At 48.8% G+C, this 24,885-nt stretch overlaps 7 protein-coding genes and 1 non-coding gene across 8 annotated transcripts; 2 read left to right on the forward strand and 6 right to left on the reverse strand.

Annotated features, from left to right (window-relative positions):
* Positions 1-5,516: 5,516 nt before the first annotated feature.
* On the forward strand, positions 5,517-7,312 carry BDV27DRAFT_148070 (major facilitator superfamily domain-containing protein; the record flags this gene model as incomplete). The annotated part of the gene is made up of 3 exons (XM_032070849.1): positions 5,517-5,648; positions 5,783-6,421; positions 6,491-7,312. The coding sequence occupies 3 exons, from the start codon at positions 5,517-5,519 to the stop codon at positions 7,310-7,312; spliced, it is 1,593 nt and encodes a 530-aa protein (XP_031924237.1).
* A 452-nt stretch (positions 7,313-7,764) lies between these two features.
* BDV27DRAFT_167156 (uncharacterized protein) lies at positions 7,765-8,682 on the reverse strand (the record flags this gene model as incomplete). The annotated part of the gene is made up of 2 exons (XM_032074402.1): positions 7,765-8,295; positions 8,419-8,682. 2 exons carry the CDS (start codon positions 8,680-8,682, stop codon positions 7,765-7,767), a joined length of 795 nt encoding a protein of 264 aa, XP_031924238.1.
* A 529-nt stretch (positions 8,683-9,211) lies between these two features.
* Positions 9,212-12,715, reverse strand: BDV27DRAFT_167157 (uncharacterized protein; the record flags this gene model as incomplete). The annotated part of the gene is made up of 3 exons (XM_032074403.1): positions 9,212-10,610; positions 10,692-10,892; positions 11,010-12,715. 3 exons carry the CDS (start codon positions 12,713-12,715, stop codon positions 9,212-9,214), a joined length of 3,306 nt encoding a protein of 1,101 aa, XP_031924239.1.
* An 877-nt stretch (positions 12,716-13,592) lies between these two features.
* On the forward strand, positions 13,593-15,467 carry BDV27DRAFT_167159 (uncharacterized protein; the record flags this gene model as incomplete). The annotated part of the gene is made up of 1 exon (XM_032074404.1): positions 13,593-15,467. The coding sequence occupies one exon, from the start codon at positions 13,593-13,595 to the stop codon at positions 15,348-15,350; it is 1,758 nt and encodes a 585-aa protein (XP_031924240.1). The 3' UTR covers positions 15,351-15,467.
* Positions 15,468-16,410: 943 nt separating this feature from the next.
* BDV27DRAFT_133489 (uncharacterized protein) lies at positions 16,411-17,336 on the reverse strand. The gene is made up of 3 exons (XM_032068102.1): positions 17,107-17,336; positions 16,828-16,950; positions 16,411-16,763 (listed from the first exon to the last, which is right to left on the reverse strand). Exons 1-3 carry the CDS (start codon positions 17,250-17,252, stop codon positions 16,730-16,732), a joined length of 303 nt encoding a protein of 100 aa, XP_031924241.1. The 5' UTR covers positions 17,253-17,336; the 3' UTR covers positions 16,411-16,729.
* A 1,036-nt stretch (positions 17,337-18,372) lies between these two features.
* BDV27DRAFT_31669 (putative MFS transporter) lies at positions 18,373-20,503 on the reverse strand. Its single transcript, XM_032076309.1, has 2 exons — positions 19,817-20,503; positions 18,373-19,747 (listed from the first exon to the last, which is right to left on the reverse strand). The coding sequence occupies exons 1-2, from the start codon at positions 20,002-20,004 to the stop codon at positions 18,406-18,408; spliced, it is 1,530 nt and encodes a 509-aa protein (XP_031924242.1). The 5' UTR covers positions 20,005-20,503; the 3' UTR covers positions 18,373-18,405.
* Positions 20,504-21,044: 541 nt separating this feature from the next.
* BDV27DRAFT_t174 lies at positions 21,045-21,116 on the reverse strand. Its single transcript has one exon. It is a non-coding gene; the product is annotated as a tRNA-Ala (tRNA).
* A 431-nt stretch (positions 21,117-21,547) lies between these two features.
* On the reverse strand, positions 21,548-24,522 carry BDV27DRAFT_31681 (uncharacterized protein). Its single transcript, XM_032076310.1, has one exon. It carries the CDS (start codon positions 24,268-24,270, stop codon positions 21,754-21,756), a length of 2,517 nt encoding a protein of 838 aa, XP_031924243.1. The 5' UTR covers positions 24,271-24,522; the 3' UTR covers positions 21,548-21,753.
* Positions 24,523-24,885: the final 363 nt, after the last annotated feature.

The raw sequence follows: 24,885 nt of genomic DNA on the forward strand, positions 1-24,885 counted from the left end.
TTCGGTTTATATCCTTGATGAAGGTCGACTGTTTATGCATTTATTTAATTGCTGACTGCATTGAAAAAGTACCAAGGGTTAAATCCATTCGTATTGGAGTGTTAATTAGTACCCACCCACGGGGGCGACCTGGATTGCGAGATGACTGCTGAAACGACAAAAAAGGAAAATGGCAGGATTTTAATAAAGAACCAACAGGAATCATAAAATTTAGCCAATAAAAACTGATAGACTAGGGAAATTATTTCACGAGGTTTTCTCCCGCATCCTTCTGGACCTTCTGATCCACCCTGGCGTGCGCCGATAAGCTTGAGCCTATTCGCGTGGCTCGGCAGCGGCATTAGTGACGGAAGAGAATGGACATCTGCGCAACTCCGATGGATACGATATATTACCCTGCGCCCTGCAGTGCACCAATCAAATGTTTTTATTATAGTTCCCATAGGTCTAGAAAACTACTGGGGTGACTGACCATCGGGTCAACCACGAGTTACCAGGGTGCAACCGTTGCTCTACATGCCGTTTTGACGTTATATGTCTGCCGGGTATAGGAAAGGCCAGCATAGTAGCGTAGTTATGCGGCTGCAACATCTCTCTCCCAGACAACTTCTGCTAGATAATTTATCTTGACAAGAAAATACCCGCCGTGGCGGTCCCCAAAAGCCTCCACAAGCTTCCTTGGGTTGACGCCCACAGAACTTACTGCAGCTGATTCCTCACAGATCTGTCTAGATATTGGCTGGATGGCGCTGGCGATCCACTTTCTCTTAGTCTGATCCTTCCAGTTGCCATTACTTGACGATAAAAAAGTCTGAAACACATTACATCCTGCCGAGTAAGGAGACGGTTACGTTGCATAATACAGTAAAGAAAGTCGGAATCTTCAAAGATTCCGAGGCATACGAAGCGAAGATCTCGCTTAGCCTGTCGAATCAAAGGGACCCAGCTTCAGTTGAGCCTCAGGTGGTCATGCATGCTTGCCATATGGCAACTGCCATGCGAGCGTTCCAGTATCCTAGTAAGTCCCTGAATAGTAGAACCGGAGAATTTCTATAGAGGGTCTAGGGTCCATGCAAACACAAGAGATCAACTACAGAGCTGTCTAGTCAACTCTGGACATCCCGGGTTATGTTGATCGTTGATCATACTGAGTCTAATGTACATCGGTTTGAACCGCCCATCTCTGTGTCCTTGACGAAAGGTTATCGGCATCTCCATGTGGTCGATTGACAGGACCATATGGCGCCCGAATTATGTACCTAAAAACAGATGCATGCACACGATCCACATCTCGGGCACACTCAGACCAATGCGGTCAACACGGCCAAATTCTCTACAAGGGATAGGGCGTTTCTTTTTCTAATGTGATCGACATGCTTGAGGCTTTGTGACACGGATGAGACCCTCGTCAATTGGTTGCATACGACTGTACCTTGCGCATTGAGCCAGAATTAATTGATTTCGCCCTCCTGTGGTTCGGATCATGGTGTGATGTACCGGAACGGGCTGATCCACACATGGTACCAAACCATAACAGGTTAGTTTCAGTGATGTTATCTGTGACTAGACACTTTGGGCTGATAGGAAATGTCGGATCGAAAGGAATGGGCGCCTTAGCTAGGCTGGATATTACTAGCTGGACGGCGTTGTCCGATTCGTGTAGCTATGGAAATCATGTCCGCGGAGTAATTACATGGCATGCGTATAGTCGGGCCGAATGCGGACAACAAAGGATTTGCCCGTCGAGTGTATTTGGTCCCAAATGCTTGACATCCAATTACTAAATCCAGTGGTATATGGACAAGACAATCCAAGTCCGGACCATGTCCAATTACCTCCGAGAGTGGTTCCTGCCAAGCATTCCGCACGATCGACCGGCTTAACTGGCAACCGCATACCGATTGTGCCAAGCGGCTCAATAACCCTTATATCCAGGGGTACCAAGGATCTCCGGCGGTTGAGATAGGGCTATCGGTTGGACTTTTTCCCCGCGTGGGGAGAGGAGTTTCTCCGACAAAGGCCTGGCGCTACTTAACTCGGCAGGATTTGGTCTCCGTTTCTTCTGCAAGGCTGATCGGCATCTCCACTTGACTCCGGTTCCTCCACCAATAATGCCGAGCAGGCTCATTAAGGTAGGACCAAAACGCGCCGAACATCCCTGCAACTGCATCAGTTCTCCGGCTTCATGTCATGATACCTGGTGGTTGAGCCGGCCTCCTCTACACCTCCGACTACCGACTATTACATGAATCACTTGAGAAATTGTGACTCTATCTTTAGCCTTGTCTTGGTTAGTTTGAGGCTAAGGGTCGAACTGACACCCAGCCATTCACCATCGGAATTGTGGTCATGCTCTATCCATATCTCAAGCTGAAGAAAATCCTGAACCTTACCCGGCAGTATCACGCTGCATTAACAAGTTAATCCTGCGGAAGATAGCCGAGGTGAAGAGATTCTAGGCTCTCGTCTTAATTTTGGTTTTTCAAAAAAAAAAAAAAAAAATCGTAGATCTACACAGTGGCTTCAAGCTAGTGATACCGTGAGCTGCAGTGTCACCCTTCAGACTTTCTTCGGAAATTGTGATTCTCTTGTTACAATACATTAGTGTATGTCTCGAGGGAGCAAGAAGTGGGAAAACGTGGACAAAAGAGAAATATGCATTGTTTACTAGAAAAGGCATATGCAATCGCATTGCCGCTTGATGTTTGCCTCGGTGTAGACTAATATACATATTTATCTAGTAATTTTAATTACACAAAAAATAGAATGTAGCATGCTCAGAACCTTAGGTTACCAAGGCCCTATCAAATACCATGAGAATCGTGAAAAGGAAAATGCTTCTCATTGTATCGTTTTTAGTTCAGCCGTCTACCCAGCGATAATTACGGCCCTGCATAGCCTTGAGAATCCTACGGATACACAGATATGTAATCAGGCCTACAGAATGACAGAGACTATGTTGAGGCTATCGTGCTTTCTCAGGCCCGACACTCTGGACCCTAACTGTTGCATTACCGACGAAGTCACACTTGCGCAACTTCACTGCGCCGCAGTGCATGGCACTACTTTTTCCCCAGAATTTTCTTTTAGCAGTAAGGGTACTTTGTCTGAAACGTACTATGTAAAGGACCTCATCTACGTACCTGTTGTTTCTAGTTAGGCCATCTAATCAACAACTCCAACACGTCGTTTTTCGCTCTAACTTTTCTGCTCCAATGGCCAGAAGTGGAATGGAACCTACTCTCGAGTGGACTCTCTAGTATAACAATATGCTTGGCTTATTGGGGAGATATGTCGTCGCTAATTTCCACGCCGACAGATGGAGAGCCAATCTCTGAAGAGAGCTCTTTGAAGGACGAGGTGTTTCAGATGGAAGAAGATAATGTTTTTGAGCCAAGGCTCTTAAAACCCATAATGAGAACATGTTATCAAGTTACCTTAGTTTGTGGTCAACTATTCATGGCTTAAATATATCGTTCTATCTCATTCTCGACAAGACAATCTCCTTTCACTATGAAAGCATCGGAGGTTGGCAAGATATCATACACTAATAACAATACGTCGTTCACTGCCGGAAACAGGGCAAGTATTAACCTTTGAGAGGGGATCACTTCCTCCCCGTCGATTTCATATGTGGCTGTGGGGGGGTTCAGCGAAATAATATGAGGTCCCAACTAGACAGACATTTTCTCAACAGCAGACTAGCATACTGTCAGACGTGCGACAGGAGATTTAGAAAACATTTAAGGTGGTAACTGGATGGATGGGCACTGTTGAGAAGAAAGCTTTGGTGGGGCCATAAGAAGATGTCTGTCAAGCATTTTTATTTCGCAGCAAGAAGAAAAAGGCACAAGCTACCAATTGCAAATACTGCGGTCTCTGCTAAGAAGCAGTCCTAAAGTGAGAGAAACATGCCAATAATCCCGACTAAGTACTTATATACGAAAAGAAGGCAACCAAATCTATACTACAGTAGATGACTATACCACTTAGGGATAGGCTACAACATCTTGTATGTATCCTAAAGCCACGCACCAAAGAATGAAAACAAAAAGCTGGCCGATAGACATAAAATAAGGTAGTCACAGGGAAATATTACGCAAACATTGTATTTTTCCATAGTTCAGAGACCTTTCATCCCACCTATTGCTTAGTCGCAACGTGCTGGCAGTTTCAGTGGTACATTCAGTTGGATCTTGTTTAAGCAAGCTATCAAAGGGCTAGTCTGTGTATTGGAATAGAAAAAGCAGACTTTGAGCATTGGGACATATTAGTTTTGCTACTGTATTCAACACTAGTAGCCCACATGCATGCTTAACTAAGCTATCAGGCGAGTCCAAAGATCCTGCAGCGGCAGTTGATCCTTACTTATTGCAGATGATAGATCCTGCAAGAAGCATGTATTTGGATTTGATTGTATAGTTCCATTCAACAATCGATTCGATTTTTTAATCTTTTTAAAATGCCCTACTACAGACTCGCTAAAATTCTACATAAATAATCTCAATGGTCGTAGGAATTGTCAACATAACGAACCTTATACTCGAGTTGTTGGTGTTTCTCTGCGTAGAGGAAAATGCAGGCGCCACATTCTTGGCAACTAATAGCTGGATCGAGTGCAAGGGACTCGTGCAGATAACAAAATCAATAGTTCTTCAGATTCTTATCAAAATCACTCCTCGATCCTACATTGCAGGGTTTAGCAGCATGGGCCCGGGATGGCGGGTCACTATTGGCTGTTCTCGTGTGATACCGCTGCGTCGATGGGATCTAAGACCAGCTAGTTATTTGTCACATACAGTGCTAATGCGGGTGGGTGGGTCAGTTATTGGTGGACTATATATGATCGTGCATTCGCAATATGAAGATCGCTCTATTTTGGAGTAAGCGTCCAAGTGGGATGAGAATACTAGGTATTTACGTGGCATGTCCAATTCAGCTCCAAAGATCGGTCGAGATTTCTCCCAGATTATCAGGCCGCCCTTTAAACCGGCCAATACGGCAGGACCAATTTAACGAGGTTTATACCGCTGTGCATGAGCTTTTTCTATAATTCTGATACATTTTGCTCCTGGTTGTATATTCAAAGCGGACCTCATTCAAGATATGCTCTAAAATAGCGGTAGAAAGGCTTATGCTGTGTTGGTAGAAATTCCAGGCCATGCAGAACTGTAAACCCATCGATACCACTCTCCGATTTAGTAGAGCGTGCTATTGATGCACATGTGGGAAAAGAGCAAGGCCCCCCGAGGTACTTGGTCTCGGAAAATATAAATTAAAATGTATGGGAGTGGGGCTAATAAAGTGGAGTAGCCAGTATCAGCGCCATAATATAATGGCCAGGACATTGCAATCCAGATCTGGATTGTTCCCTTCATCTACAGTTGTGTTCCGCTTGCTGGTGTTTCTTGTCTCAAGTTATCCTTTCGGTACGAGTACTTATGGCCATCACTGTCGACTATTAGTTTGAGTCCATCATTCCAGATACCACAAGCAGCTAATAAAATACTTGCGTGATGGCGGGCATATTCTGTAGTACCTCTTTAGGAAGATCTATCCATTGGCTTTCTGGTGGCCAGTTCTCGAGATTTCCGGAAGAGGAGCCTGGATTCAGTCTGTCACCAGCATATTCAACAGCTGCGAGGTTAGTGTTTCTTTTGACTTGATTTTCAAGTACTTATCGCAGAAGTATAAGAAGCGAAAAGCTGAACTTCATACCTCCAGGGCCGTTGGCAACGTGGAATCTGACACCTGCGACGCAGAATGTGATTCTTCTGATCAGAAACATGCTTCAAAATGGCTCGTTCCAGAAACTACCACTGACGGCATGGTACTTGTGGGATGGTATTCTGACGATGACCCGGGAAATCCGCATAATTGGCCTCGTTGGACCAAGATCATGGTGTACATCCAGATAAACTTTTACACTTTCGTTGTCTACATGTCATCCGCGGCGTTCACCCCTGCAGAAGTGACTTTTGAGGCCGAATATGGTGTGCCCTCATCGGTGAGCTCACTTGGCATGGCCCTGGTTCTTCTGGGTTATGGGTTAGGACCCTTGCTATTTGGCCCGTTATCGGACAAACCGTCTATAGGCCGCAACCCACCCTACGTTCTCTCGTTTACAATTTTCTTGATAGTCAGTGTACTAGCAGCCGTTGTCAATAATGTCCCCGGGTTTCTCTTTCTACGCTTTGCCCAAGGCTTCTTCGGGTCACCGTGTCTAGCAACGGGTCCGGCTTCCTTCGCAGATATCACAAATCTTGTCAACCTACCTAGCGGGTTATGGATCTGGGGTGTATGTGCAGTGTCCGCTCCTACCGTGGCTCCAACTTTGGCCAGTTTATGTGTCGCGGCAAAAGGGTGGCACTGGAGCATGTGGCTAATTGTCTTTTTTGCTGCGCCATGCTTCTTGCTTCTGGTTCGTTGATTGTCCTGTCCACCACGTTCTGCGAACCTTTACAATGATTCCAGATCTGACCTCCATTAGATCTTCCTACCAGAAACATCAGGTCCAGCCATCTTATATCAACGTGCCAGACGGCTACGGACTTTGACAGACAATGAAGCGTTCAGGTCCAGTTCCGAGATGAACAATACGGGGTTGTCTCAAGAGACTTGGTATGACTTTCTTGTCATTCCATGGAAGATAAACGCATTTGACCCCGCTATCCTGTTCACTACACTTTATACCGCACTGGTGTATGCCATTTTCTATTCCTTCTTCGAAGCGGTACCTCTGGTATACCAGGGGGTATACGCGATGAGCCTATTACAAACTGGGGCAATATTTTTAACAGCCATAGTGGCCGTGTTACTTACCACACCATTCTACCTAGCGATTACTCACTATACAATCAGCCGTCCAGTCAAAGCCGGGAAAATGCCTTCGCCTGAACAAAGACTCATACCCGGACTTCTGGGCTCACTGGTTGTTCCGGCAGGAATGTTTCTTTTTGCCTGGACTTCAAGCCCAAAGTTCCACTGGATTGTACCCACTATTGGCTTCCTGCTTTTTATGGTCGGCATGCCCACTCTTCTTCAGGCGATGTTCGCCTACATGTCTGTCTCGTATGGAAGATACGCGGGCAGTCTTTTCGCCATGAATGACTTTGCGCGGTCGGTTCTTGCTTTTGCGTCTATTCTTTGGTCGACTCCGCTTTATGTTAACCTTGGAATTGATAAAGGTGCGAGTTTGATTGGGGCGTTGACGGTGGTTTGTGTTTTTGGGATCTTTGCTTTGTTCTGGTTTGGGGCTACTCTGCGGAAGCGAAGTCGCTTTGCGGAATATGAGATGGATGGAGGGTTGTGATTTGGTAAATAGCATCTGTTTTACTTAAGTGGGATCTATTAGGTTGAGCTCTTAATTAAAATGCTCATGCTAAGCATCTTGTTTTCTATATCAGCATGATCTTTTACCAGGAAGAAACACCAAAGTGCTAGGCGATACGGGATAGGCTTCTTTCCAACCTCGGTGGGAAATGCCTTGGTTTGCTGGGCATAGGCGCAGTCATAATGAAGCACGAAGGAAACAGGTTGCAAATTCTATGTTTGGTGCCTCGACGTTTATACAAGCTTTACTGTATGTCCGTAGAAATGGGGAGGCATGAATCATCTAATGAGGACCGGCGTTTCCTGGTCTTCAGTTATGATGGCACTTATTCCTTTGAATAGTCACTTGTCTGGAGTTCCATTCAAGGCACCCCAAGCCACTAATTATATCATAAGGTTTATACAATCAATCCGACTAGAGTAGGCGACGTACTATCCCCTCACATCATCGCAATCCGTCGACGCAATAATCTCCCTCCAACTATCCAGCATCTCCTGCTCCCTCTTCAAGCTGCGCCCAATAGCAGTCAATGAGTCAGTCCCCAAAGCCAACCTCAGCGGTAATTGTCGTCCCTCACAGCGCCCCGTCTTCGTCAACGCCTCCACAAGGACCTGCGCCCCCTTCACCGGATCCCCAGGCTGCCTCAGACTATAGGCCGCAAGTCCATCACGCGTCTGCTGCGTGCTCACATCCAACTCCGGAATACGCTTCTTCGCAACCATTTTATGTCCCCCCGTGAGAAAATCCGTCCGGAAATACCCCGGCTCAACGCACGTAACATCAATATGAAAAGGAGCCAATTCCGCCGCCAACGACTCGGTATAGATAGCAACAGCCGCTTTACTAGCACAATAAAGCCCAGCAGCAGGGGTACCGTTCCAACCACCGATGGACCCGAAGTTAGCAATCACGCCGGATTTCCGGGCGCGCATGTATGGCAGGACTGCGCGAAGGACACGAATCTGGGAGAAGAGGTTTGTGTCGAATTGGGTGGTGATTTCTTCGTTGCCTTGAGGGTTTTTTTAGTATATTTTTCTCGTAAGTGAGAAAGTACGGCAGTGTAGAATTTACCTGCATTCCTCAACAGCACCTTCGAGGATATACCCGATGTTGTTGATGAGGATGTCAATCGGCCCGATGGTGGATTCGACGTTTTCGATGACGGTTTGGATTTCGGTCTCGTTGTGAACTTCCAGCTTGGTCGGGATGACTCCGAGTTCTTTCAGGTCGTCTAATTTGGATGGATCGCGAGATGTCGCAACGACTTTATCGCCGTATTGTGCCGCGGCGATGGCCAATTGACGACCGAAGCCGGAGGAGCAGCCGGTGATGAACCAGATGCGAGGCATGGTAGGAAGCCTTGTTATTTTCACGCTGATGATTACAAGTATCAGAAGCTGGAGATAGAATATGTTTTTAGTTCATCAAGGGTGGGACACTAAGTGGTATTTATCGCATGTCGCATTCGTAGCTGGCCTTGGAGATAAATCCGATACACCGCATATCATCGGGCTTTAGGGCTTTTATCGGAGTTGAATTTGAACCCTATCTCGTGGGGACAAAAACCAGTCACGATGGGAGTTTTCCTCCTCGAGAACATTTTAATAACCATTAAATGCTATTGCCGTTAGTTGCGTTTACCTCGCCCCAGAAACTGCAACGTCAGCAATGTTCCTCTTCGACCGGGGATCTATAGAACTTGTTGGTTGACATATTATACTGACGTGCTGCCTTTTCCTCTTTCATTTCTTCACACTAATCCTTTGTTGAAATCCTACGAATACGTTTCCATAATGTTTCTTTAAGGTAGGCACAGGAAAGCGAAATTGCATATAGATTTGGACTACTATATGGCTAGGTTTGAAATTAAAATAAATCCTAGTCAATAATAGCCTCTGCTATCTGGAGACCGGCTGTAATGAGATTGCTGACAGTCATAACTGCAATGACTACCTGCCGCGTATCTTCGTCGATATCATTGACAGCCAATGCATACGAGATCCGGCTGATATATGAAGTCAGGTTTGATACTTCCCCGACAATCGCGGCTGACCGGTCTTTTCCAGCTGGATCTTTGGCCAGCTCGACAAAATGCTTCATTGTTGCAGCGGCACCAACACCGACCAGTAACACATTAATCCCCGCGCCCATACCGCGTGGGTCTCCAGCAGTGGGTAATCCTAATTTGCCCAGCTTTTTCTGGCCATAGCTACTGAACACAAGTTTGGAGACTACAGTCGTAACACTCGTGGCAGTGCTAAGCGCACTGAAAATAGGCTCCTCAAGTGGATCCTTTGGTGACACTATATCAGCCACAGCTTGGGATGCTGCGCCAATGAACCCAAGGATGGCGGACGGTGTGGACATCGGGTTATCTCCAGTGGGAGCCTCGGCTTCTAAAGCGTTTACAAATGCACCAATGACTCCGCAAATTCCACTCACGGAGTGTCCGGCGATGAAAACGACATCCTGTAGGACGCTTGGCTTGCTTGAGGTAGAGGTAGCTGGCTCAGAGGCGAGGCGCGAGACAGGCATGGCATAGAAAGCGCTAGAAGTGACCGAGGATGATGCCGGAGGATGCAATACGTCAATTAGATCATCCCAGCTGCCGGCATCAATCACGGATTGTACATCCTTGTTGTCCTGAAAAGGAGGCTCTCCCTTTGCGATCTTATATACGACAGTATAGCAGACAGCAGCAACCCAGGTGAAGAGGTCAAGAAAAGAGATATCTGGGATACCAATGGCATTCAAAATATCGGAAATAATGGGTATATGCAGCTTTGCGTCAACCATACCCACTACTGCTGTAGCCAGATCCTGGAGTAGATCGAGGAGGGCATCGACCACCACCTCCACGCTGGCAAGAATCCCATCAACTAAGATAGCCACGATCTTCTTGATGGCATCCTCGACTGTCATCGTCGCGAATTGCTTAGCCACTTCTCCAATCTGGTCACGAAAGCCGGAAATCACTTGATCTTCTTTGGACAGGGCGCTGTGTAGATCGTCAAGGGCTTTCTGGACCGGGTCTTTGTTGATATCTCCAGAAAGCGGCGAGTCAGCGACAACACTGACACTGTTGGCGTTGGTTTTGTAATGATGAGCCAGTAACTGAGAGCCAGGTGTTTGGTTCTTGGAGTTGCTTTTGCTGCTGCTCGACGCAGGCTTGCTGATGGTATCCCCAAGAGGTGACCAGTCGATGTCAGCCCATTCGTTTAGAGATTTCTCCACAGATTCGATCTTTTGGTTAAAGGTATTCTTGGCATCGCCAATGCTGTTAACCTGATGCTGAAGGAATTGTTTCGAAATATTGTAGAGCACATTCTTGGTCCGTTTAATGTCGTCCCATTCAAACAAGAACTCTATAAATTGGACGATTGCCTTGATCGCCGTCTTGATGGCATTGAAAATCCACTCGACTGCAGCGACAACGGCCTCGACTGTGTCTAGAATGGCACGGTAGATATCTCCGGCGATCGTCACGATGAAATGCCATGCCTGCGTTGCCTCATGCCAAATAACCTCTACCACGGCTTCGACACCAGACTCGAGCCAACTGAAAAGGTCTCCAATCCCGATGAGGATATCATGACCGAAATCGCCGCTTGATATGGCTCGAAGGTTCCCGTGAAGCGCTTGTCCGGCAGGCTTTGCCGTTTTAACGTGAGTATACGCCTTGTTTAGCCCTGCCATATTTCCAGCAACCTTGTCGAGGTCGCTATCCTTGGTCGATGACTTAACCAGCGGGCTTTTCTTCGGTGTTCCTACCACGCCCCCTCCACGCGTCTCTGATGGGAAGCTGGCATCACGGAGAGAGTCTTTGGAATTGAGCTTTCCAAGCTTTTCAAAAGATTTATCCATCGGGTTGATGGCAGTATTTGTCACGCCTCCATCCGTGGACACTGTGAGCGTTGCACCGTTAATATTCGGGGTCTCCTCGATCACCGTCATCAAGCCTGTTCTGTCTGCCTTGACCTCGATCGGACTCTGTCCAAGGACGTAATACAATCCGTTGATATAGACTGGTGTGCGCGAGGTCGTTGAAATTTTCAGAGTGGCACCGCTGGCCGCTAGTTCATTCTCATCTGTAACATGAATGAAGGTCGTGTAAGATTTGAAGATGAGGGCCTTTTCAGTGGTTGACGCCGGCGCCAGCTTGATATTCTGTGGCTTCCACAGAGTATTGATATCCTGAGTGATCTTGCTTAGCCTGCCCCCACCAGATGTGAATATGGTGTTTCCCCCATCTGTCCTGTTCACGTACGCTGAAATCTGCTCCACTCCGTTGGCGATAGGAACTGGAACATTCCATGCTCTCGGATCCGCCACCTTTTCGATGTGGCATGAAAGGCAATAGACCTGATCACTTCCATTTTTCCCAAAGAGAGTCAATACTCCTTGGTGGATCATAGCGCGCAGCACTTCAGTTCCAGAAAGCAGGCTATGCGTCAGGACGGCGTCCGCTGTAGTATCATCCTTCTGCTTCTCGGCTGCTATGCGGTACAGGGTCGAGCCATTGAGGATATAGAGGTCTGTCTCGCCATTTTCCTTGCGAGCAGTGGCTATAGCAGATGGAATCTTGTTATCGGGCAGCTTGAACCGGGTTGGAAGGGGCGGTCCATCCCCGAAGATGTTTTCAAGCGGCACATAATCAAGCTGGGCGCTGCCTCCAGAGGTTCCAGCAGTGTAGATTCCGTCGATCCTGCCACGGCGCACACGTCCGATACAGCTTTGATAGTTGCCGGCGGCGATATCGATAGGGACGTCATGTTTAACCCAGCGACTACCAGAGGTTACAGAGGGGTCGACATAGTAGCGTGCGATATCCTTGATCGTAGATGATCCCGATCGATCAATATCAACCACAAGATATTGTCTCTGACTATCTGTCTCTGCAAACCAGACCCCTGCAACGGCAATGCTTGGCTGGGTCTCATTAACGGCATCAAACGGGACCAATGTCCATTCCGGTTTCTTCGTCCAGGAGGTATCCGAGTTGGAATTCTTCAGCGATACGAAAAGGCTGTCTTTCCCTTCCACTCGAACCGCCATGGCCATTCCGATGGTTTGGTCGAGAACACTCTGCCCGACGTCGAATGTCCTCACCACCGCATCCTTCTTTCCCGGGAGTTGCGAGCTGATCGCCGTTGTGGAAAGATCAATCTGCGCCCACCCTGTGCTGTGTTGGCCGCTGCTCTCTTCGATGACATGAAATATATTGGAAGAGTCGATGCCAAAGAGCAGGGTGTGGCCATTGTTTGTCTGGAGGGCTTCAAACTTATGTTTCGGGGAAACTATCTCGCCCTGGATGTAGTTTTGTATCAATTCGGTGTCGTAGGTCAGAAGAAGACTCTTTTTCGAATCGTCTGTGGATGCCATCATGCTCGACCAATTCAAATGAAGTCAAAGGCAATTGTCCTGGGTTTTGGGGGGAAGTGCAAGTCTAGTCTGATTGCCATACGAACCGCAACGACGACTGTATATGTAGACTGTCGATCGACTTCACTCATCCTGTTAGCTATGGGGGTGTGTGTTCACTGTTTACACCTGACATAATGTGTTAGTATGAGGGATTTTAATTCAATCAGTGTCTCCTCCAAAAGAAGGCAAAAACATTCAGCTGAACCTAGGTCTATCTTTTCCACTTTTAGAATAGAACACACTTCCAGTCAAGGACCGGCTCGTCCGCTTCGGGCCTTGCAGGTGGGGTGTCGAAAAGCCGAACAACGCATGATCTGAACGATTGGCCCGGATGAACCCCGGTGGATCTACAAACCATGGGACTGAGCGGATGCGTGCATTTCTGCACGGGAAAGGTGCCATGAACTGAAGGCAATATTGCATACGCTAAATGAGCTGAAAACTAGAGAAGTCAGCTCCCGCAGTGCCAGCAAAGCTCTCTCACCCATCCAAAGGTTGCCTTGTCAGCTTTCAATTCCTTCCTTTGTGTCTTAGCAAATCACGTCTTCACTTGCCAGTGGACCTGACGTTGATCAGTTGGATATTCAGCTGATATGTCTTTTCCTTCCTGCCCAAAGCAGGCGCTTGCATGATATGCCACGTAACAGGAATTTATCAGTCCCCGACTTGATTCCCGTAACATGGAGAATCAATCTGCACACAAAAGGATGGAGGGAGGTTGTATATCAGGAGAGCAGCGAGCACTTGCTTTCTGGTCACGAAGAGCCATCAAGCACCTCTTTTAAACCTATCAATCCTCTCAAACAAGCGGTCGATATCACTAATTTGGAACGTCATGGGTGCCGCCGAGACCGAATCGCATCTGTCTGGTTCTGACTTCCAGTACGACTTTAAAAATGGCGACAAAACCATCAAGACTGGATACGACTTTGTCGTGTCAACTACTGAGACCAGCATCAACGATGGTCTCCGTGCATACTTCAATAACTCTGATCAACCGGTGCAGTATCTCTGCTTCCTCGTGGACAGCAAAGGCGATGTTGACAAAACCATCACATTGGATGAGCTGCTCAAGCTCACTAATAATGTGAACCCATTTACAACTCCAGCTGGTAAGGTTGAGCAAGCAATCTACCAGCCCCTGGTAGATGCCAAATTTCGATATGGCCTTAAATTGCAAATGGGAATCCCGCCGGGTTTGCAACCCAAGGATTTGGACATTGTGGAATTTGCCGACGAGGATGCAACCCATGTACGGTTCAGGCTGTACTGCTCGGAGGTGTCCGTCATCGAGCTCCAGATCCCTAGTGGATGGGGATCCTCTGATCACACGCTAGTCCTCCACAAACAACCCCCCGGCAAGCCCTGGTATGCGGAGATGAAAGTGAATCTCAAGGTAGAAGATTTAGACAAGCAGCTGAACACGACATACCTAAACAACCATCCCACGGTTAAGCAAGAAATAAAAGACAAGCTCAAGAACCTCAAGGACACGGCTTTCAGCTTGCAGCAGTTGCTTTATGACCTTGATAGCGCCACACTCGATAGCACGCCTGATTTCCCCGACCTCGATAAGGGATCTGATGTCTTCCCGCTGCTTCAGAAGACGTTCAGCGGCACTTGGAGCAAGTCTGCAGCCGAAAGGGGGCTTCCGCTTATCGCCATCACAGCCGTCGCGCAATCCAACGACAGCTCCCAATTGGTGATGAGTGACTACCAGCGTCATGTCAGTCTACAAAAGACTAAAGACGGCAAAAAGTTCAGAACCTTGGATTATCTTTGCCTCACCGGCAATAAGAAGTTACCGTCTAATACAGCGCTTCCCAAATTCACTTGGAATTGGGTTGTTCCCGAAGACAAGGCCACCAAGAGCGGGACTATGGCCATCAACCGGACCACATTTGCCAACTACCTCAAAGACCAATTGGTACCTCATGCCCAAAAGTATTGCGGACATCCCATTGTCAAGGTTACGGGCGACGACGACCCCTTGAAACCCCATATTAACTATTTTCCCGTCAAAATAGAATATGGAAAGAACCCCGATAAGATTGAAGTCACAGAGAAGGATAAAGATGTCATACATATATCCTATGAGGGCTATGGTGAGGACAAAGCCCATAGCGGGCTGTTTAGAATTTACGGGGCGGTGGAGGTTTGGAATAAATATAACTGCTCCGTCACTTTCGCGGGCAGTTCCATGACCGTTGAACAGCATCATGTTGTCCGTTTCTTTGTCCAGAAAAACTCCACCACAGATGACATCAATGCCATCGATAGGAAGTCAACTGTCTCATACAACCTTCAGATTAACGATCATGGAAGTTTGGAGACCGTTAAAGGCGAGTCCAGCGACGAGGACAAGTCCCAGAGCGCCGATAGGAGCCTCTTCATCGACACCTTCTCTGGGATTAACGCAGTTGTCAACAGCCTCAAGGGCGTCGATCTTGCACCACCCGAGTTGGAGGCAATCAACGGAGACAAGCTGCAGTCCTTCATCTTTCCGGGGTCAAAGGCGTTCGCGTACAAGTCGGTCAAGTTCTCTGATTACCAGGATCTAGTGTGCGACATTACCTATACCAACCCCAGCTAGCCTCCTGACACCTGGTATATGGAAGTTTGATGTTGTCAATGGAATATTTTTAAGTGGCCCATGCAAGGCCAGGATACATAAAGATTCCCCGGACTGCGCTCTGATATTGCTACTACTATATCTATTTCTCATTCTCTGCCAGTAATATATTCTCTATATGATTGAATTCTGATCCCATCCTCCAGGGTGTAAATGAATGACTGCTTTGTATTCTCTCGTAGCTGGATCTGGGCTCAGTTAATAATTTCAGACAGGGCAGAGCCTTTCAGTGGCCGTTTGATGGTTAAGTGGTGAGTTGCTGTAATGCCGAACACAATACGAATATTCCACTATCATACATTAAAGTTCCACGAATCAATTTCAGCCACACTAATCCTTCCAAGAATCAAACAGCCTCTAGAACAATTGTCCAGGTGAGACATTCCATTGGTTCCCTAAGGCTGCAGCAAGCCCCAACGGACAGCCACAGCTTCCGAGACAATCTGCATCCGGAGGCTGAAACTCCACACGATGATTTGCAACGTCCCGAAAAGCGTGGTGCCATTGTTCATGAGGCGAGTACTCGCATTAGAGACACGGGTGAGCCACCGTTCTAAACTTCCGACAGAGTTCTCTCGTCTTTGTCAGGAGGCTTGAGACACCAACGGATCGGACCGTCAAGGTTTTGCACAGCCTGGTTAATTGATAAGATCTTTACCATGTGGTCCATCGGATGTACATACGTAAGACATGCAGGTTCAGGGAGAGCTTAATTTCGCTGTTGGTGACTTGTTTGCAGATCCAGCTTTCGCGATACTTGATATAGTTGCTTTTTGTGTTCGTTTTTTATTTTTATTTTTCTTCGGCTCCATTTTGTTGTCCCCATTTTTGGGAATGAATGAATATCCTAAGTGGTGAGTAGGTCACTTCAATCTATTATGGAGGTATGAAGGTATGTGATGAGATGGTTTAACTACGGTATCATTCAGGTGACAGCGACTTGCAGCCCCTGTTCTTCCCTGCATCATCAACCAAATGTAATACTAATTTGAGAATATCTAGCAAGCGGGTCATTGAATACGGATTGCACAAGGTACAGATGGATTCCAGTCATGTAACAAAACCCACTGATATCATTCCATAATACGAGCACAGTACTTAAATACAATTTCTCATGCCAGATGATTCCCCTCCACGGTATCATATCCTGCTCGACAAATCGGGTGGGGGTAAATTGGGCGGTCATTTGAACGAGAGAATGTTTCTTCTCCAATTGACCATTTGATGTATAACAGCCTCCATGAATCAATCTAGGGGATGGCCATGTCTGATAGGTATGCTGGATGTATTTGAAACTCCAGATTTCTGACACAATGCAACGACCAGCGTTCTAGTAAATCTTAATAAACGCCCTGCATGCGAGTCAACTGCTGACTAGAAGTGTTTAAGTTAGCAAGCAGAGACTCATCATGAGAATTGCCGAGAAACCCAGACTTACATTGATTTTTCCAGCCGGTCGAGACGTTGGTTGTGTTCCGACATCTTCTGCTGCACACTTCTAGAGGAGTCAAGCTCCATCCTTTTACCGTACGGGATTCCTTGACGAGGGGTTGTATCTTTCCTATTGCAGCCCATTCAATCAGTTAATCTCTGGTTCACTCTATTAAATTCCACATTTCATTCCATGCTGAGGAATGTCCCTTCCGGTTGTGAATGACGTCATTTCCGACGTCAACCAAAAGAAACGAGGGTTCAGGAGAAAGGGAACAGAACGTACTCTGCTAGGAACCCGTTCGGCTTGGGCATGTGCATCCACTCGTTAGCTAGTCTGGCTGGAATAGCAATAGAGAAGGGGCGCATGGTGTTCGACTGGCTACGAACACGGGCGAGGGGACGCGAGACCTGGATGAGGGTGGACGACATGGTGAATCGGTTGGGATCGAGGTCGGTTGAAGTTGATTGAATCAAACAGAGATAATGTAGGATCGACAATCTATAGAACCGTACTCCGTAATACGTCAGATATTCAATACCCTTTCGAGCTGTCAGGAGGAGGGGGTTTATATACTTGATGCTCCTGTCGTGTCCCTGCTCACGTGACCCTGTCTGTGGCCCAATCCGGCGCAAGATGAAGCCCTGGTCATGGATCGGGATCGCCGCAGCTGTTGCGTTTGAAAGAGACCGGACCAGAGTCGTCCGTGACCTCTTGGACGAATCATCGCTCGTGATCGATCATCGTTTCCCCGGGTTTTCCTCTCCTCCACATCATCGGAGTGCTATGCTCCACCGCTCAAAAGAAAGAACCTCTCACACAGCACGCAAGGGATGGCTTCATGTGCAATGATATCATCGGCTACCCGGGGGGAATGCATACTTCTACGGTACTTATGGTTGCCCTCTGCACGAATGAACATCAGCTACGACGGACACAAACCCCTCCTCCCATTGCCTGCATCGCCACGTCTGTGGCGTGTGTGTATAGCAGAACCACGTCTTGATCGGTCCCACAACAAAGGCAATCGATCAACTCAACGAAAAGGGTGAATCTGGAGTTCCACGGGCACTTATTCAAAACAGCTCATATCCCCGCTTCAAGTGGAACTGATCTCATGCAATTATGGCTTGATTGGCAGCAGGGATGGTTCCACATCGCCCCTGATTGTTTGCTATGATCGACATCCCCGATTATGGGCCTAACGGGCCATACCAAAACACAGATGCCTCAAAAATTGATCCCACCGACGGCGGAGAAGCTAATCAGTCCAAATGAATAACGTTCAACGCAGATTCTACGGTCGCAATCATACAATGGGTCGTTCTCTTCCTCTGTAAGATGACGGCATATGAGCACTAGAATGTTCATTGCATGGTACGCGGCGGGTCGCCCTGCAATCCCATGACCCCTTCTGACCTCGACCGGCTTTTGACATCATTGTCTCGTTTTTAGTACGGTTCATGCTCCATGTATGGCTCATTAATATGGTTTCATTAACTCGAGAAAAAAAAAAAAAAAAAAACTCAATTCTCAAAGAATAGGAACATGTCTGGCTACACGGTAACGCAATCGCAAACCTAATCAGATCATATATCGGAACCCCTTTTGCAACCGTCGCGCCGCTGCAATATTGATGCCCTCGATCTCCGCCGTCTTCTGTAACCGCTCGAGTTCCTTCGGCGTCAGCGTCACCTCCTCGTCCTCCAACCGGTCCAGCCGCTTGTTCAAGGTCCGCAGGTGGAAATACATCACCACCGCCATGACCAGCCCCAGGATCTGGAGGCCGATGCACGTCCCCATTGCCGGCCGGTAGTAAGGATAATCCGTGTCGCGGTAGGTATACGGGGTCCAGATACTGGCCGAGTTGCCAATCGAGTTGATGAAGGCGTACGCGGCGGCACGTTTGGCCGGTGGGCGCGGGATGGAGTTGGCAATCCAGGAGTACACGGTGCCGTTCTGCGCGAAGACGAAGATCATGAGGAAGAAGGAGAAGTAGCGCGGCCCGAAGCCGTCGGTGGTCATGAAGATGACGAACCCGACGATGGTGATGGGGATGGGGTAGACGAAGAACCAGAACCGGCGGCCGAACCGATCCGATAGGTACGAGTGGCCGAGACTGTACGCCACCATGAAGATGTAGGGTGGCGCCACCAGCAGCAGCGAGATGGTCTCGGTGTAGCCCAGCGTCTTGGTCAGCGTCGGGAAGAAGTTCTGGAAGCCGCTGGCGCCGGTGATGGACATGTACGCAATGGCGAGCGCGTAGGTCTTGATGTCCGAGAAGGCCAGCTTCAGGCCCTTGAGTTGGCTCATCTTGCCGGCTTCGTCGACGTCGGCCTCTGCCGCGTCGATGGCGAGACGACGGTTGGCCACGTGCTTCATCTCCGGCGACAACAGCTTCCAGGTGTCGGGAAAGTCGGGGAGCAACACCGCCACGGCCAAGCCGACGGCCATGGTGATGGCGCCCTCGATAATGTACAGCCATTGCCAAGCGGAGATCCCCCGATGGCCCTGCAGACCGTTCAGGATACCGGCAGCAATGAGGTTCCCAAAGGCGCCGCTCAGCAAGGAGCCGGAGTAGAAGATACTCATGCGCAGGGCCAACTCTTTCTTCGTATACCACTTGGAGAGGTAGAACAGCACGCCGGCGAAGAACGGAGCCTCCACCAGACCGAGGATAAACCGACACGCGACGATGCCCCCGTAGCTCTTCACTTGGCTGGTCAACGTCGACACCAGGCCCCATGCGGTAGTGAAAAAGCCGAGATAGAGCGACGGTCTGCCCATGTAGTTCAGAAGGAGATTCGACGGAACCTGCATTAGGATATAACCGACGAAGAGAATGGACAGGCCGGTCTGGTATTGCTGATCATCGATCTTCAAGTCGTCCATCAGACCTTGCAACTTGGCGGCTGCGTAGTTATTCCTGTCGCTCTGGGTTAGTCTACACTCATTTTCCACTCTGTAGCACTCCACAACGATCGTTTCCACCTACCGATCAATATAATTCATCAGATACACGAGAATAACCAACGGCATGATTAAACTATCAATGCGCCGCCGCAGTTTCTTCTCAATGGCTTGCTCCTCGGGCGTCAACTGGGCCACCTGGATCACCTCCTCGTGGGTGATATCGGCCTTCTCGCCCATCACTTCATGATCGGTGATCTTCCCGTCGTCCATGATGAGATGTTGCGTCGATAGCACAGCAACAACGATAAATCTGCTCGGGACGAAGCAATGTAGGAAATAAAAAAAAAAGGATGTGACCCCAGGGTCCAGTCAACGCTATATAAACAATTCAACCCATGCAAGGGAAAGACTATCTATCGTAGGATGACACGGTCGCAACCGCCATCATGCCCAACCAACTCCACCCAAATCCTGGGGTAAAGGAAGGACCAAAGCAAAAGCAACGGCATAAACCGACGACGTGGGGGCGACTCTAGTCTATCTCATGTGCAGGATGATCTCATCCGGGGGACGAGCCAAACAAAAAAGCTGGGGTTGAGGAAATGTTACGATCGTCTTAGCACAGCTCCGACCAATCCGCATCTTGACTCCCCCACGCGGGTCCAAACTCCAACGCCAGGCTTTCCCATCTTGAGGCATAGACTCGGAGTATGGCCGGGGGGATCGGCCAGCTTTAGAGTTTTGGGGGAAAAAAGGTGGGGGAAAAAAGAGCTTTCCTGTACGGGGTAGCTGAGCTTGTTGTTGCAGTTTCCAAGTTGACACTGCATTTCGTTGAGATTGCCCTCTTTAGGCTGAATGGTTGACCTGGAGAACTTCCGAGGTTATGCTCGTGTCAGGCCATGCGGGCGTTTCTTGGCTCGCAGGATCTCCGTGTCTTGGAGTCACACCGTGAGCCGTGTCTCTTGCTGGTCGAGATGCATGAAGCGGATTGAGCTCCAAACTAAGTGCTTAGTCCGTCGGCGGGATCACTAAGGTCACCGAGCCCTCTGGTCGCTACGACCTTCTCGACAAGTTAGTTACACGGTCAACTCCAACCGTCTCATAAACTCTCTCTCAGAGGCATAAAGTCTAGTACGAGTTAGGTAGCACGAAGACGAGTGCTCAGCACCAGTTACCATGCAGGGACTACAATGTATGTAGTTTGAACAGAAGTCCTTCCGTCGTAGTTGTTGCACGTGCGGTTGTTGCCCTAAGGGTTGGTAAGGTATAAAAAAGGTGGACGGATATAAAATGATCGAAGCCAAAAAAGATGGAGACGCGGGGAATCGAACCCCGGACCACTCCCATGCTAAGGGAGTATTATACCACTAAACCACATCCCCAATTGGATATTAGACGACATTATTTCTGACATTATCAGCCACATTATCATGCCACCTAACTTCCTTCTTTTCAAAGATCCTTCTCAGTATATTGATGGTATGCCGTACGTCGAGGAGGTGCTATAGATCATCCTACAAGTTTCTCGCTGTCATACGACAGTTTCATATTATAGACTCTGCCCTTCGCGGCTTGGTTAAAGTCGTTAAATTCCATCGCACTTCATGGAATGATCCTGTTATATATAATTGTCGGGGGTCAAGTTAAGTATGCATTTCCCACCTTGACCTATGACACGATAGTTTTGTAGGCTCAACGGTACAAACTCCTTACATGACATACTACTCAGACGATTCTCACAAGCGCAAATGGCTTCAAAGAGAAACGTTCGGAAGGCGAGAGAGACATACAGTTCGGGTGCAGTATATCCTGGCTAGAAATGACGTGTAATTGTCGCTCCAAGTGTCTACACAATCTATATACTCCGGCGGGCTAAAACGCAACGGATCAAGTATGAACAGTATGCCAATATACAAAAAAAAAGAGAAAAAAAAAAAAAAGAAAAAAGGACCTCTCTATCCCAAACGTAAGTCGTACACGCTGCAAAAATACAACAAATGCAAAATGCTATCCATGAAATTAGAAACTGAAAAGACCGCTGCGTCGTTTTCCAACGGGGTACACGACCAAAGCAGCAATGAACAAGCCGACCGTGATACCGATGGCGACCTGAATCATACCGAAACCCAAGCTGGCGATCGATGTATCCTGACTAGCACTGTTGAGGCTGTCACTGCTGTTGGACTTGGCCAGATTTTCCCGTACTTCGTTGGCGTACGTAATACCAGCCATTAGCGAGCCACTGGAGGCCAAGCCGGATGGGACGAGCACAAAGATGCCGGGAAGGATGGCCGTGGCGGCATGGCCATGCCAGAGTCGACTGTACAAGTTGCCAAGAAGCCCGACCGTGAACGCACCCACCGTGTTGGCGACCTCCGAATTGGAGCCCAGCTTCTTGGTGCTGAAGTAATTCGTAACGTAGCCACTAATCGCAATGACAATCATTGTTGGCACCTGCTTCCACTTGGCTTGGTTGATGATGGCGAGGAAGACGACATAGACCGGCACAAAGATAAAATGCTGAATATACTCGCTGCCCCACACGTCCAGCCGCCTGCACGTCGTCTCAGAGTTGGCACCACCGTCGATAAGCCCATAAATTGTCGTGCCCACCGTGATTCCGTAACCAAGGAAGAGCGAATAAATAATAGCGTAGACCATACGGATCGACCCCGCAATCATCTGGTGTGACTGCAGTTCCAGACTGCTACACAGCACCATGAAACCAGGAAGGATGAGAGCGATCGAGGATTGGGCGAGAGCCGAGAAACAGAAAAGGTACGTCTCACCTTCGAAAGGAGACTTGATGGAGCCGAATGCACGCGCGAGGAAGGACGTTAGAACGGCTGCCGACACCTCGAACACGTTGGAATACAGCACGGACTTGGGTGCCAAGATATGTTGCATAAATCCGACGAGGGATCCCAGAAAGAAACAAATAGGCATATCAATCGGTCGGGCATCGAATGCGAACGGACCCACGGCGACACTAGCCAGCCCATATGCAGGGACCAAGAGCCATTTGTTAAAGCGCGGAGAGCGCTGCATGATGCTGTCCAGCTCCTGGCTAGCTTCTTCGACCCCTACTAGGTCGTGGACAACGTTCTTATACACGTTGTGAGTCTCGGCTAGGCGACCTAGATCCACGCCCTGAACCATGCGGACAAGCTTGACCTCGGCCGTGCGGGTGGTGGGATCATCGAAGGACATGATCATGCATCCCGGGAGATACAAGAATTGGCCTTCGACCTCCAGCACACGCGCTGTCATTTTCATATATTCTTCTAGACGATGGGTGGGTGCGCCGTAACGCATTAATGCACGACACAGCTGCATGATATAGCGCTGCCGGGCAAGGATCTCTGCGATATGGACCGTCACACGAATCTCGTCCTCCAAGCGGGTCTTGCCATAGGCCTTCTTCTTACGTTTCTTCGGGGTAGCAAACGCAAGAGGGTCCGCTGAAGCGGGAAGGCTGGCACGGCTCAGGTTCATCGAGGCTTCTACCAGAGAAGCTGTCGACTGATGGTTTGGTTTCTTGTACCACTTCAGCTTTTCCCGCTTGGGAGTCGCTGCCCCAGATTTCGGCGTTGCGGCCCCCGACGAGACCTGCGACTCACTGTCGGATGAGTCAGTAATGACACTTTCTGTTGAGCCCGTCTGACCGGCTTGCAATTTCAGCAGTTGGGACAAGATGCCTCCACCGCTAAATGACCGAGACCTGGCGCTATACCAAGAGTCAGGGCGGCCCAAACCCTCTGGGGTGGTCTGGCCCGACCGCGTGTAAGCCGATTTCGGCTTGCGTTGGCGCAAGGCATTTTGAGACTGAGTTACTCGACGCACAAGGCGATGCGCCTCTGCGCTCGGAGCAAAATCCTGCTTTTCCTCTTCCGGGGTTTCGTTTATGGGCTTCCTCCTCTCTTGGATTTCATGGTATGGAACGCCGCCCTCAAGGTCGTCGGGTAAAAGAGATGCCCCGAGGTCCTCGCCACCATCTTGGGGTCGGCCGAGCCGTTCGCCCAGCCGGACTGTCTTCTGACGGATTAGCTTGCTAGCAGCCTTCAACCGTGCGCCGACGGATGGGGAGCGATTGGGACCGTCATTGCTGAACCTTGATCTCTCGGGATCGTAGTCGAGGGGAACTCCGGGGGGGCTCGCGCTGCTATCTCGCCCTCTTGCCAATGTAGTGGGTTCTGCTTCCGCCTCTGCGCGGAGGGCGTCGGATAGGTCGGTCGAACGGGCGGATGTGGGATTGATGGAGTGGACCGACATGAGGGTTTGGTCTGAATCGAAACGAGCCATCGAGGGTCGAACGGGTGGAGGGGTATCCGATCCCTGAGCACTTGTAGACTGAAATCTCACTCTTTGGGGGCGAGAGTGCTCGTTCAGCGCGTCGTCGGGGCGTAGCTCGGGGCTAGGAGGGGAAGGCTGCTCGACAACCTGATCATGACGATGGTCTGCTGTCTCGGGTTGCTCTGGATTGACTTGGGGGTTCAGCCATTCGTAAGAACCACTGCTCTCACGGGAATGCGACATTGGGTGGTTGAGCAGTCCAGCTGCTCAAGCTCAAAACTTTAAGAGAGGGTAAAGAGGGGATGGGGGAAAGCGATGAAAAGAAGAAAAAAAGAGAGAAGCTTCAGGCGGATAATATGCAAGATGTAGAGCGAATGTCGTCGGAGGCGGAAAATAACGAGAGGTAGTGAGAGGCAGCGAAGGACAATTGTGGAAGACAGGACGCAGATGAAAGGAGCCGATAGATGTTCAGGAACGCAAGAGTAAAATTTTCCAGATATATGGCACCGACAATGGCATTAACGGCGTGAAAACGTGGGTGGAGAGATTTCGCGGCCTTGGACGGGGGCGAACCAAAAATAAGTTGAGTCTAGAACGTAAAATATAGTTTGGAAGGGGAGAAGAAGAAGAAGGCCAAACCGAAGAGACGGGAGAAAAGAGAGTGGAAAGCGAGAAGAGATCGACCGTGATGAGCCGAGGAGGTAGAGAGCCATTTTTGATAGTCAATGATAGTCAAACCATTCGACCATTAGTTACTTGATTCTGGAGGAGGCAGAGAGTGTGGGAAGAGCGCCATGATCTCATCGCCAGAAGAATCAACCCGGTGGATTGGACGATAACCCCCGACTGCGAGTGAAT

This window comes from Aspergillus caelatus, assembly GCF_009193585.1.
Source record: "Aspergillus caelatus strain CBS 763.97 unplaced genomic scaffold BDV27scaffold_184, whole genome shotgun sequence".
In the NCBI taxonomy this organism is placed as follows: Eukaryota; Fungi; Ascomycota; class Eurotiomycetes; order Eurotiales; family Aspergillaceae; genus Aspergillus; species Aspergillus caelatus.

Excerpts from the sequence above, each read along its gene's own strand:
- BDV27DRAFT_133489 (XM_032068102.1), bottom strand. The coding sequence starts at position 17,252 with ATGTCGTCCACCCTCATCCAGGTCTCGCGTCCCCTCGCCCGTGTTCGT. Across the intron at positions 16,951-17,106 it reads CCGAACGGGTTCCTAGCAGA|GAAAGATACAACCCCTCGTC; the intron begins GTACGTTCTGTT and ends GGGCTGCAATAG. Across the intron at positions 16,764-16,827 it reads GACCGGCTGGAAAAATCAAT|TCAGCAGTTGACTCGCATGC; the intron begins GTAAGTCTGGGT and ends AAACACTTCTAG.
- BDV27DRAFT_31669 (XM_032076309.1), bottom strand. The coding sequence starts at position 20,004 with ATGGACGACGGGAAGATCACCGATCATGAAGTGATGGGCGAGAAGGCC. Across the intron at positions 19,748-19,816 it reads CTGATGAATTATATTGATCG|GAATAACTACGCAGCCGCCA; the intron begins GTAGGTGGAAAC and ends CCAGAGCGACAG.
- BDV27DRAFT_31681 (XM_032076310.1), bottom strand. The coding sequence starts at position 24,270 with ATGTCGCATTCCCGTGAGAGCAGTGGTTCTTACGAATGGCTGAACCCC.